The sequence below is a fragment of the Nerophis ophidion genome, linkage group LG24, assembly GCF_033978795.1.
Source record: "Nerophis ophidion isolate RoL-2023_Sa linkage group LG24, RoL_Noph_v1.0, whole genome shotgun sequence".
In the NCBI taxonomy this organism is placed as follows: Eukaryota; Metazoa; Chordata; class Actinopteri; order Syngnathiformes; family Syngnathidae; genus Nerophis; species Nerophis ophidion.
In genome coordinates, this window is record NC_084634.1 from 18,670,595 (window position 1) to 18,684,782 (window position 14,188).

A 14,188-nucleotide genomic window follows, 5' to 3' on the forward strand; every position below is an offset into this window, starting at 1 on the left:
CTTAAAATACTTTGTAATTAAGATTAAATGTTACGTTAAGACTTTTTTTATAATCAAGGCATTAAATTAGATGTTTTTTACAAAATGCACCAAATTGTTAAATAAAAAGCAAGTGAATCACCCACATTTTGTAATAACTTTGCAATTTGTCATTAGTTATTACAAAAGGCGTCAAAATTTATACCAAAATATATTCAACACATGCTGATGGCTCGCATGCTAACATTAACATTAGAGCAAGCAATCTTTTTTAGCAATTTTACAATCGAACAGCTCAATCATATATCGCTTGACATATTAGCATTATTAACATTCTAGCATACCAACATTAGCGTACTAACTTTTTCAGCCCATTTTGAAGACAATCCCCTCAAAGTCATAAATTGACACATATTAACTGTTGGCAAGCTAATGTTAGCATATTATCATACTAACATTAGCATGCTAACTTTTTTAGCCAGTTTTACAGACTAACACCTCAGAGTTATATAACTTGGCACTTGATACATGCCATTTGTTAACATGCCAACATCAGCATGCTAACTATCTTTAAGCTACTTTTATATGCGAGTGCTTCATAGTCATATGACTTGGTAGTGGTATTTGACGCATTGTAACTGTTAGCATGTTAACCATAGCATTTAAGTTTGGCCTGCGCATTTTGGCGGCTTGCATATTTCGGCGTTAACATGTGATTTGTACCAAAATTGTACTTATCTAGTTTTTTGTAAAATGTTCTAATAGAGGATGTTTTTATTTTGTCTTTAGAATGTGTCGCGAGCCAATAAAAAACACTTTGGACAGCCCTGATTTAGTGCACATTGCACAAAGTTATTGCGCTGAGAACAAGAAATGTACCTGTGTTCTTCATTTTTTTGTCAATAATTGTAATAGATGTTATTGACATTCTGCTGGCACTGTTCTCTCACCTCTATCTGCCGCTTTGTTGCACTGAAGGACCGCTCTAACGTCTCCATTTGTTGCATCTTGGCACAGAACGTCTTCAGCTGCCCTTGCAGTTCTTTGACTCGCTCCCTCTTGTGCGGATCACTGGAATGGGGCCCACCCTCCAGCGTGGCGACCTGCCGTTGGGTGTTATCCACCTGCTCCCTCAACATCAAGATGTTCTGGCTATACCTGCGGGAGGGAATGCGGATTTATTGATCTTGTGTGTGCTTTTCACACAACCCAGCGACACAGCATACGAAAAAGGGCGCAACATTCCAGGCTTTGAGGGACATTGCGAAAGGAGCTGGTGTTACTGGTGACAAAGACACACGTACATTTCTAAGTCGTCTATGTCACGGGGAACACCTGGGGCACCGCAGGTCACTTTGGGTTCTTCATTCTCCTGCGGCTCGGGCTTGACCGGAGGCTGCTGGCACGACTGAGCCAAGGACCTGTCTGCGGACGAGCAGCGGTACCGTTTGGTCTTTGAAGTGGATGGCTCCACTTCGACCTGTGTCAACTTCCTCTTCGGTTTCTTGACCTTTGCGCCCTCTTTCCCGCTCTTTGCCAAGTTGTGCTTAATTTCTCTGAGCGGCCGCTGCACAAGCGTGTAGTCATACTCCACTTTGGACCCGATGACAGGAACGCCAAGTTGTATGGAGTCGCCGAGCTTAAGAAGATGGGCTTCTTGGGTGGGTATGCGGCAGCCATTCACCCACACACCATTGATACTCTGAGTGATGACAAAAGAAAAAAAGATGTACTTTATACAGCAAAAACAAAATGGCCTAATTTGCCTATTCTTCTCTTTTAGCTCCTTCCATCAGGTGAGGTCACCACAATGAGTCTTCCATCTCTCCCTGTTCTCTTCTTTCGAACCAGCTATCATGTCCTCTCTAACTTCCATACATCTGCTCTTTTGGCTTTCTTTTGAGAGTTTCATTTTCAACATCCTTCTACAGTCTGCTGTTTTCTCCGTTTTGTCTCCAAAACACCAGACCGCTGACATGTACGCTTTTGTTCATTCTTATCACTTCCAAAGACAATCTTGCCCTCTTCGTCCCTGCTTTCTGTCTTTTGTTTAGGGCCATGGTCTCCGAACCACACATCACTACTGTCCTGCTTTCAATTTCATTTCTCTTCTCTTCAGTGTGTACTTCCACTTCTCCAGGTTGTCCTCCACTTGCTACCTGCTTCCCCTTTACAGTACGATATGCAAACGTCCACGGTGATTCCTGCCTTACCTCATCTGTCAGCCTGTCCGTCACTACTACAAACAATAAGGGTCTCTGAGAATATCCCTGGTGAACTCCCACTTTCCCAAATCTGTTGCTCACTTCACTACTAGCATACAGTACGAGGGCTGTTCCGATCAGGGTTTTATGCTGCCGATTACAATTACCCATGAGTGAAATTGGCCGATACCGATCACACGTATTAACTGTACATTTTATTGTACATTGCTATTGACAATTCCGATCACACGTATTAACTGTACATTTTATTGTACATCGCTATTGACAATTTACCAAAAGCAACACAATATTTGAACTAATTCCTTATTCTCGTTTATTACACACAATCGTTTATCAAAACAATAATAGACAATTAAAACGCAAAAACTACCATCCATTACTCTCTTAAAGGGAAAATGCACTTTAATTTTGCCTTTTGTTCACAATCATTATTATGAAAGAGATGACGACGGATGGATTTTTTTTAATGCATTCCAAATATTATATAAATTCGATCAAAAGTCTGCTTACAATGGAGCCTATGAGAGCCGTTCAATTCTGGCTATAAAGAGCCCCTAAAAAACATCTGATCACATCTGTTAAGGGTTTTAAATTCATGATGTAAGTATATACGTAATGATTTATTACTTACGTATTTAGATCATTTTCAGCATTAATTTAAAAAACACATCACAACACTTTTTATTTCCCTCATCACTGATTATTAATCACTGCAGACTTTATGAAAGCCAACAAACATAATAAAACATCACTTACTGTACAATGTTTGCTGTCATTAGGATGCCGACTGCTTGGCTCATGACTCATAATCCTCGCAAAAAAATGGGGTAGTGTAGTGAGGGAACAAGCGTTTTTCGTGTCGTTTTCGTCAGTTCCAGGTTTTATATTGGTTGTCGGATTATCTGCTCAGACATCTCATGTGCAGGAGAGAGGCATGATTTATGATCTAGAATAAACTTACAGGGAGCAGAGAAGCGATGAAACAGCACATCTCTCAATGTAAACACAGGGAGACACGAAAGGGATCTTGTCGCCGCTATAAAAAGATTTTCTGTGTTCACGACTATAAGAAGAATCACTCCAACAACCGGTGTGGCTCGGTTGGGCGAGCGGCCGTACCAGCAACTTGAGGGTTCCAGGTTTGATCCCCGCTTCCGCCATCATAGTCACTGCCATTGTGTCCTTGGGCAAGACAATTTACCAACCTGCTCCCAGTGCCACCCTCACTGGCTTAAATGTAACTTAGATATTGGGTTTTACTATGTAAATTGCTTTGAGTCACTAGAGAAATTTGGCTATGAATCCAATACCTAGTAGTTACAGGATCATACTTGGTTGGTCATACATTAAATTCTCCTGTGTTCAGGGACATATTTTCTGAGTTTATACGCATGTAAAATAAAGATAATAAAGATTTTTGGTAGTAAAATTATATTAATGTAATAATTGTAATATTGACCTATAAAGGGCCCTTGCACTTTTTATCGTTATAATCGATAATTGTATAGAGCCACCCATTTGTTAAAATTGAGGCGGGCTAGTTTGCTGTTAGGGATCGTATCCTACTACAGTGTGCAGTGAAATATGTTTAGCTATTCCTCGTCTTGCAGGGATGATACTTGTAAGAAGAACCAAAGTTTATTTGACGCAATGGAGGCGAGAATAACTGATTTAGAAGTAGCTAAAACACTGGATGGACATTAGCCAGTAGCTAGCTGTATTTCAAAGCACCGCTTACAGAGTGATGCTTGATTGTTTGTTGCTTCACATTTATCGTGAGTTTGTAGCCCAAAATACGTCCAATTCTCCTCTCCCTCGTCTGTTTCCACTTGTAAGTGCTCTATGCGTGTGTTCACTCACATGCGCCTCGGCTCATATTACCTGCAATGTCACCACTGCGCGCTATTATGGCACAATAATTTATTAACCTAGGGTAGTGGCTCCACACTGCTAGCTGCCTGTCAACTGGGGGACCAAAAAAACACCACAGCGTCAGCCAGAAAGGATTAGCGATTGTGATCGGCGTTGGTGGTTGATCCATCGGCCCCTCCCCATACCGTACTACACTCATACTTAGCCTGCACTAGCTAGACATACTTTTCTGTCTCCCCATACCTCCTCATACATAGCACAGGTCCTTCTTGTCCCATAGTATCCTCCTGACCTTCTCAGCAATTTTCCAACCGCATTTGCAATGCTTTCTTGGCATTAAACTACCAGTATACAGATTAATGTGTATTTTAGAATGGCTTCCATTACTCTTTGTCAAATATTCAATGACTGACTCATCAAATGTATCCCTGCGTAGTTAAGAGTTCTGCACATTAGCTTTGTTTTTACTCTTTCCAGGTATTTCCTCCAACCAACAACTCCAAAACATCATTCCGAGACACTTCCATACCTCAACCAACATCACCAGAACCAACAAACATCCTATTAAACAAACCTGTCCAACTTCCTGTCTTCTTGTTTTGCTTTTTCTTTGTTGTATTGCGACATTTTGTTCCGTTCTGGCAACACCGGTAGTGTTAGAAAAGAAGGCTTTACAATAAGACTTCGATGTCACTCTTCTTAAAAATTATAGAAGGTTTAAGTGCAAGCTTATGCCAATTTTACAACGGCTGTTACTTCTTTTTAAACTGGGTCAGAGTTATGGATAGAAATTCATTATCGATATTGGCATTGTGACGTATGTCAGTATTTGCGTAATTTTTTCGGTAACTGACTTTTTTTAATTTATACAACTAGTGAACTAGATAGTAATAACTACAGCTCGCTTTTTCTGCTGCAGATTTAATTAATTTTAGAATAAAAAAAACTGTCATTGTCGATAATTCTCCCCAAATATGTTCTGATATTTGACGGGGCATTTATTTGAGTTTTTGTGAGAAATTTTTGACCGCAGTGCTTATGTGGCCAGAGCCGCTTTTCTCTCCCTCCTGCAGTGCTGGTCGCCAACAGTACGGCTCCCTCTGCTGATCTGTCAAAACTTCCAATTTTTGCCAGGAAACCCAGTTTTTATCTGTCTTTCCTGGCCTGCCCCCCACCACTACTGAAGCAATTAGGTCGCTCGACAGGCTTCTGTCCGCTACACTCTGAGCCTGGGCTCGTTAAAGGTGCGGCCACAGTTTAATGCTGTGTGATTCAATCAAATACACTATATTGCCAAAAGTATTTGGCCACCCATCCAAATGATGAGAATCAGGTGTCCTAATCACTTGGCCCAGCCACAGGTGTATAAAATCATGCACTTAAGCGTGCAGACTGTTTCTACAAATATTTGTCAAAGAATAAGCCGCTCTCAGGAGCTCAGTGATTTCCAATATGGCACTGTTGTAGGATGCCACCTGTGCAACAAATCCAGTGGTGAAACTTCCTCGCTCCTAAATATTCCAAAGTCCACTGTTGGCTTTATTATAAGAAAATGGAAGAGTTTGGGAACAACAGCAACTCAGCCACGAAGTGGTAGGTCACGTAAACTGACAGAGAGGGGTCAGTGGATGCTGAAGCGCATAGTGCAAAGTGGTCGCCGACTTTCTGCACAGTCAGTTGCTACAGAGCTCTAAACTTCATGTGACCTTCCAATTAGCCCACGTACAGTGTGCAGAGCGCTTTACGGAATAGGTTTCCATGGCCGAGCAGCTGCATCGAAGCCATACATCGCCAAGTCCAATGCAAAGCGTTGGATGCAGTGGTGTAAAGCATGTCGCTACTGGACTCTAGACCAGTGGAGACGCGTTCTCTGGAGTGATGACTTATTATTTCCATTTGGCAATCTGATGGACGAGTCTTGGTTTGGAGGTTGCCAGGAGAACAGTACATTTCGGACTGCATTGTGCCGAGTGTGAAATTTGGTGGAGGAAGAATTATGGTGTAGGGTTGTTTTTCAGGAGCTGGGTTTGGCCCCCTAGTTCCAGTGAAAGGAACTTTGAATGCTCCAGGATACCAAAACATTTTGGACAATTCCATGCTCCCAACCTTGTGGGAACAGTTTGGAGCGGGCCCCTTCCTCTGGCCTGCACAGAATCCTGACCTGAACCCGATGGAACACCTCTGGGATGAATTACAACAGAGACTGAGAGTAAGTGTGTGACCTCACCAATGCGCTATGGAAGAATGGTCGAAAATTCCTATAAACATACTCCGCAACCTTGTGGACAGCCTTCCCAAAGGAGTTGAAACTGCAATAGCTGCAAAGGGTGGACTGACATAATATTTAACCCTATAAGTTAGGAATGGGATGGAACTTCAAGTTCATACGTGAGGCAAGGCAGGTTGGCCAAATACTTTTGGCAATATAGTTTAACCCAACAGAGAAAAAAAATATATCAGCCAAAAATCCAAACTGTGTGTAAATGTTTTGACAAATAGGAGACTTTTTATAAGTAGAGAAGAGCAGGCGGCAGCCTGCACATTCTCATACTTTCGGTAACATCCAGTAAGAAATGTTAGCCAGCCTGAAATTGTTTTAAACTATAAGCTACTTGAAGGAGCCCAGAATATTTTTTATTTAAATGTTCACAATATTTGTGCATGAGGAAACCTTACGATGTATTAAAAATCCATAAACTGCTATAAAATTGTATCAAATCAAGTAGATAGCGAGTTGTTGCGATGTAAAGAAATCCCATGTTGATGCTCCTCTGACCCGTAACAGTAGACAAACAAATAGGTTTGTAAAATCCCCTGATGTTCTTGGTTATAAATTAACCACATTAGCTTTCCTTATTAAGTGTTAAAACAACTTATAGTCTTGGCCAGCTGTTTACTGATGCATACTATTCATGTTTAAATACATTTTACTGCAAATGAATTCGGCTCCACATATCACTAATAATCGACATCGGCCCCCAAAAAACATATCGGTCAATCTATATATATCGATATGAACGATATATCGCAGGTTTGCCTCTGTGAGATATAGAAAATTACTCTATCGTAATATTCGAGTATACGTTCTCAAGCAGTTGCTTTTAGCTGCGGGCATTACACTACAGGCGTTTCTCACTCCTTCTCACAGAGACGTAAAACAAGCCCACCTTCTTACATACGTCACATACTGTTGCGCGTGTAGCGTCATACACCCTCGCCGAGCAGAGAGGTAGCAGCATGGCTAAAGTTAGTTGAGGCAGGTCGTGCAAGTGGAGCAGTGCGAGTGACATTACAAGAGAGAGAAGGTGCGAAACTGATACAAATGGAGGAAGAACAATTAATGCCCCAAAAAAACAGCAGGGGGTCCATCATCTGGCAGTGGTTTGGCTTCAAGCGGGAAGATATTCAGCAGACAACAGCAATATGCAAAGTATACAGCAGAAGTGTTGCTACAAAAGGTAGCAGCACTACTAATTTTTTCTTTCATTTAAAAAGTCACTCTCGAGAGAATGAAGAGTATTTAGTATATACAGTTTTGGTAAATGACTTAGTTGTGATTTTCCCTCTCTGCATGAAAGTTTTAAAATGAGCATACATTAATGCAGTATGAACAAGAATGTTTTAATGTAGACACATAGAATAAATAGGGCTGTCCCGATCCAATATTTGGATCGGATCGGCCGCTGATATTTGCCAAAAAATGCGTATCGGCAAGGCATGGGAAAATGCCGATCTAGATAGAGTTTTTAAAAAACAAAACGGTCTGTGTGTTCCAACGCACCGATTGAAATAATACATTCCACTGTTCTGCTGCTCCCTACGCTCCGTTCCGCATTTTCCAGCACACCTTCAACACATCCACAGGTCTGTGCTCTAACCGTTAAGACGACCGTGTGAATTAAAAGTTACGGTAAAAATGTCAGCTGTGTGGGATTATTTTACCCTACAAAACGAAAAAGATAAAGAGGTGGAGTGCAAAACATGCCACAATAAAATCAAGCGTGGTGGTAAAGTTGTAAGACATTTTAATGACTCTTGAGAGTGAGAGGCTTTTTAGCACTCATCATTGAGGAACACAGGAGCAGACTGACACCTGAGTATCTTGAAGTGCTCGTCTTTGTTTGAAGGAATCTCCCCATTATGCTTGGACTTCAATTGTTTGCCCCCCCCCTGACTGGGGCAAACAATGGAAAGGAGTGTGTAGATAGTTTGTTTTTTTAAGGTTACACTTGTTCAAGAGCAAGTATTGATGCTGAGTTATAGACATTTTATCCCACTCAGGTTGTGTGTTTTGCTTTTTTTAATAATGTTTACAGCATTATGTGCACTTTATACTGTTCACTTTTTTACTGTTTAATTATGCCATTTCTGTTTGTCATGTATATTTTTTTCTATTTTGTGTTTATCCTTGAATACCAACCATTGTGTATTATTCAAACTCACCTAATTTAGCTGGCTAGTTGTTATCAAGAGTACTAAAACCAGAGGTGGGTAGTAACGCGCTACATTTACTCCGTTACATTTACTTGAGTAACTTTTGGGATAAATTGTACTTCTACGAGTAGTTTTTATGCAACATACTTTTACTTTACTTGAGTATATTTATAGAGAAGAAACGCTACTTTTACTCCGTTCCATTTATCTACATTCAGCTTGCTACTCGCTACTTTTTTTTAATCGATCTATTAATGTTTGTTTTGGTTAATAACAGAGATTCAAAGTAGAATCTACGCATGCCTGCGTTTCACCAATCACATGCAGTAACTAGTGAGGTTGGACCAATCAAACAGAGCCAGGCGGTCACATGACCCGACTTAAACAAGTTCAAAAACCTATTGGGGTGTTCCCATTTAGTGGTCAATTGTAGGAAATATGTACTGTACTGTGCAATCTAATAATAAAAGTTTCAATCAATCAATCAAAAGTGTAAAAGAAAAAAGACACTTTTTTCAACCGTACTTCCCGTCAAAAGCCTAAAGACTGATCGCACAGTTCTGTCTTCACAATAAAAGTGCCGCTCCATCGCGCCTGCACTAACAAAATAAGAGTCTCCGAAAGCCAGCGCAAACAAGCTAGCAAGATACGGAGTTTGCCGCCAATGTATTTCTTTTAAAGTGTATAAAAACGAATATGGAAGCTGGACAGATAAAATGCAGAAAAAACAACGACTTTCATGTGGTATTAGACAGAAAAGAGGAACTTTTTTTTCTCCCCCATTTGAAAACGTGGACGTCTGATTCCAATCATTGCAAGTCATCAGAATCAGGTAAAACACCAACTTATATTCTTGTCTTCATGAAAGATAGGAATCTATATGTTAAACATGCATGTATATTCATTAAAACACCTTCAAAATGTGAACAAAAACGGCAAAATAAATAAATATAAATTATATACTGTATATATAAAAGGTATGTATATATATATATATATATATGATATGTGTGTGTATAAATGATATGTGTGTGTATGTACCGTATATGTATATATGAGGTAGATCACCTCGACTTGGTCATTTACTAAGTAATTGATAAACGTTGAAAAACTTATTGGGGTGTTACCATTTAGTGGTCAATTGTACGGAATATGTACTGTACTGTACAATCTAATAATACAAGTTTTAATCAATCAATCAAATCAATGAATGCCTACTGAGGCTATGGTGCTGTTAAGTTATTGTGGCTCAATGTGCCATTTATTTATGTTATTTTAATGTACTATTATTTAATATATATTATTGTTTTAGTTGCTTAAGAGATATTCCTGGCTCTGAATTTGCTCATTGCTAGTTTTATGTTTTTGTGCATTATTTGTTGCCGTAATCATCAGTTACTCAGTACTTGAGTAGTTTTTTTCACAACATACTTTTTACTTTTACTAAAGTAAATATTTGGGTGACTACTCCTTACTTTTACTTGAGTAATAAATCTCTAAAGTAACAGTACTCTTACTTGAGTACAATTTCTGGCTACTCTACCCACCTCTGACTAAAACCCTTTTCAACATGAATCTGACATCTAAGTAGGCGAAATAACTTTAAACTTTAATACATGCTCGGATAGGCCAGTATCGGTATCGGCTCAGAAGTGCAAAAACAATATCGGTATCGGATCGGAAGTGCAAAAACCTGAATCGGGACATCCCGAACATAGAATCATCATACTGCTGTGATTATATGCATCAGGTGTTCATTCAAGGCTAAGGCAAAATATCGAGATGTATATGATACATCGCGATATGGCATAAAAATACCGAGATATTAATAAAAGCCAATATCGCACAGCCCTATACTAAACCATTGCATGTACAGGTATAGGTGATTCGACATAGACAGCATCAATTTTACCTTCACGATTCCGCAAAAAATGTGATTCACAATTTTCTTGTTTGGAAACGAAATTGGGAAATGAGAAATCTACCTTCAGTTGAGCGGAAGACCGCAGGCAACATTAATACTTGTTTTTAAAGACATCAAGGAACTGGACAAATATTGAAGATGACATCATTTTGACTATGAGGAAATAAAAGACAACTCACAAAGACAACGGTGCAATAAAAACATACTGTGGATTATGCCAACATATCAAATTCAATGCAGTGCGCAATGCAGTCATTTCTTTTAACACAGGTTTAAATATTTCATGTCTTATACATTCTACACAAGTGAGGAAGTTGTAGAATTAAAGCCCTACTGAAACCCACTACTACCCACTACGCAGTCTGATAGTTTATATATCAATGATGAAATATTAACATTGCAACAAATGCCAATACGGCCTTTTTAGTTTACTAAATTGCAATTTTAAATTTCCCGGGAGTTTCGTCTTGAAAACGTCGTGTAATGATGACGTGTACGCAAGACGTCACAGGTTTTTAGGAAGTATGAGCGCTGCGCACACACACAGCTAAAAGTCATCTGCTTTAACCGCATAATTACACAGTATTTTGGATATTTGTGTTGCTGAATCTTTTGCAATTTGTTCAATTAATATTGGAAAAGTCAAAGTAAAAAGATGGAGTTGGGAAGCTTTAGCCTTTAGCCACACAAACACACGGTGATTCATTGTTTAAAATACCCGGAGGCCAGACTTTACTATGGATCAGAGCGCGGTCAAGCGAACATGAATCACAATGGAATGTCAGCCAGCAGGTTTCGGTGAGAAAATTGTGGTAAAAAAGTCGCTTCTTACCGGAGAAAAGCTGAGCTTGTGCCGTCCATAGCTGCCGTCGACTCTCCTGAGACATTGGCGTCAAGACACCCCTCCGACTATCAGGTACTGTTAAACTCACTAAAACACTAGCAACACAATAGAAAGATAAGAGATTTCCCAGAACTAACCTCATAAATGTGTTTAAAAACATCGGAATCCATCCCAATGCAATCGGGTTTTTTATTTTTTACTTTTTTTTTATTTTAGTCCGTCGCTATCAATATCATCAAATACAAATCTTTCATCCTCGCTCAAATTAATGGGGAAATTGTCGTTTTGTCGGTCCGAATAGCACTTTTTGTTGGAGGCTCCCATTAAAATCAATGTGAATATGTGAGGAGCCATCAACATGTGACATCATCGTCTGCGATTTCCGGTAGAGGCAGGGCTTTTCTCTTAGCACCGACAGTTGCAAACTTTATCGTGGATGTTCTCTACTAAATCCCTTCAGCAAAAATATGGCAATAATGCGAAATGATCAAGTTTGACACATAGAATGGACCTGCTATCCCCGTTTAAATAAGAACATTTTTTGAGGACCAGTCATAGACAATTTTAGAGTGAAAAGCAAATTTAATTTTCACTCGCATACAAATCATTTTATTTTGGATTTTTTCCCTGGCTTCGATACTCTCCCGAAGATCACTGCAGGAAGACAAAACAAACTCTCTTTTTTGTCTCTCATGGACACACATCAGGTTCGATCCCCGCTTCCGCCATCCTAGTCACTGCCGGAGTGTCCTTGGGCAAGACACTTTACCCACCTGCTCCCAGCGCCACCTACGCTGGTTTAAATGTAACTTAGATATTGGGTTTCACTATGTAAAACGCTTTGAGTCACTAGAGAAAAAGCGCTATATAAATATAGTTCACTTCACTTCACTTATACACACACACACAAACACATCCACAAAAAAAATATACGCCACACATACACCCTCCTGTCCCCCAATCCTCGACGCAATCCCGTAGGGGTGATGAATGAATGGTCAGCATCTGAGAGCTGCGGCCTATCACCATGACCTTGAACTACCTTCCCTCTCTTGCTAGATATCTCGAGATGTATGTTGTAATATGTATATGTGCTTTGCTATGGAGGTTTTTTCCCACTCCGAACTGGGCCTCCTTAGGGGACCCGTCTGGATTGTATTTTTTTACTCATCCTTCCACAGCGTCTACCTTTTTCCCATCTTTTACGGGGAGCCTTATGGCGACCCATCAGCGTTCTTGTTCTGTAACCCTGTACACTGTTTGTTTGTCTAATCCTGAACAGGTTTGTGCTGAAAACAAGGTTTTGTTGTACTTGTTGCAACGACAATAAAGACCACCTACCTGCCAAAATCTCATTTCAGTAGGCCTTTAAAATGCCAGTTGCAGACATACTTTAAGGCAGAACTTTACATTACTGGACAGTACCTTGTTGTCTGTGACTGTCCACTGTCCATCTTCTTTTTGGGAGAAAATACAGTGCAGCCTGGATATCATTAAAGGGCAGTTAGGCGACAGAAGCTGATAGGTCACATCTAAGCCACGGCCAATAGTAACCTAAACACAAGAATAACACCAGCAGTTACTTTTAAATATGTGTGTTATTGCCACATGTGTAATTTTGAGAAAACAGCACGGTTAGTTTATGTGGGGTCGGAGGGGAATAGTTATCTTCATTTAAACACATTGAAGAGCAGCTTGTTTTTAATGAGCTAGCTCCACAGCTAGCAACGTCTACCTCTGTCTTTTCAAACAAGCGAAGCCAGTCGGAATTTCTCCCGACTCTCCTTAAACATGTAATGTTGGGTTCCGGACTTTCTTCTTCGTCTGCCGTTGAAGAGCCACTTGTGACTTTATCCATTTTATCTCATGGCGGCGGCGCGTCACATCACCGCAGCTTGAGTGTCCGAATCTTTGCTATGTTGTGCTAACGCCGGGAAAGCGTTCATTAGTTTCCGCCCACTGCCGGAAGTCGAGCGCAAACCCGGAAGTGATAAGAGGAGATGGAATTTTTATGACTATCTTGGTCCAGGCCAGACTTGGGCAAATTAAGGCCACATGCGGCCGTTAAGGTTTTCAATCTGGCCCGCCGGGCGTTCCCAAATAACATTTTTAGATCTTTAAAGGCCTACTAAAACCCACTACTACTGACCACGCAGTCTGATAGTTTATATCAATCAATCAATGTTTACTTATATAGCCCTAAATCACTAGTGTCTCAAAGGGCTGGACAAACCACTACGACATACTCGGTAGGCCCACATAAAGGCAAGGAAAACTCACACCTAGTGGGACGTCTGTGACAATGATGACTATGAGAACCTTGGAGAGGACCCCATATGTGGGCCCCCCCCCCCCCCCCCCTCTAGGGCATTGGTTCTCAAATGGGGGTACGCGTACCCCTGGGGGTACTTGAAGGTATGCCAAGGGGTACGTGAGATTTTTTAAAAATATTCTAAAAATAGCAACAATTCAAAAATCCTTTATAGATATATTTATTGAATAATACTTCAACAAAATATGTATTTATGTTCATAAACTGTGAAAAGAAATGCAACAATGCAATATTCAGTGTTGACAGCTGGATTTTTTGTGGACATGTTCCATAAATATTGATGTTAATGATATTTTTCTTGTGAAGAAATGTTTAGAATGAAGTTGATGAATCCAGATGGATCTCTATTACAATCCCCAAAGAGGGCACTTTAAGTTGATGATTACATCTATGTGTAGAAATCTTTATTTATAATTGGATCACTTGTTTATTTTTCAACAAGTTTTTAGTTATTTTTATATCTTTTCTTCCAAATAGTTCAAGAAAGACCACCACAAATGAGCAATATTTTGCACTGTTATACAATTTGATAAATCAGAAACTGATGACATAGTGCTGTATTTTACTTCGTTATCTCT

The 14,188-nt window shown here is 39.9% G+C and overlaps 1 protein-coding gene across 2 annotated transcripts in view; it reads right to left on the reverse strand.

Moving 5' to 3' along the window:
* Nucleotides 1–13,249, reverse strand: part of rnf8 (ring finger protein 8, E3 ubiquitin protein ligase) — a 19,998-nt gene extending 6,749 nt beyond the window's left edge. Inside the window, exons 1-4 of one of the 2 annotated variants that reach the window (XM_061886810.1) lie at nt 13,014–13,249; nt 12,704–12,832; nt 1,284–1,681; nt 930–1,137 (exon numbers count right to left, since the gene is read on the reverse strand). In XM_061886810.1, the coding sequence (XP_061742794.1) occupies nt 930–1,137; nt 1,284–1,681; nt 12,704–12,832; nt 13,014–13,136 (858 nt within the window). In that variant the 5' untranslated portion in view covers nt 13,137–13,249. The remainder of the gene's footprint in view (nt 1–929; nt 1,138–1,283; nt 1,682–12,703; nt 12,833–13,013) is intronic. The other variant, XM_061886809.1, reaches the window with a different exon arrangement.
* Nucleotides 13,250–14,188: the final 939 nt, after the last annotated feature.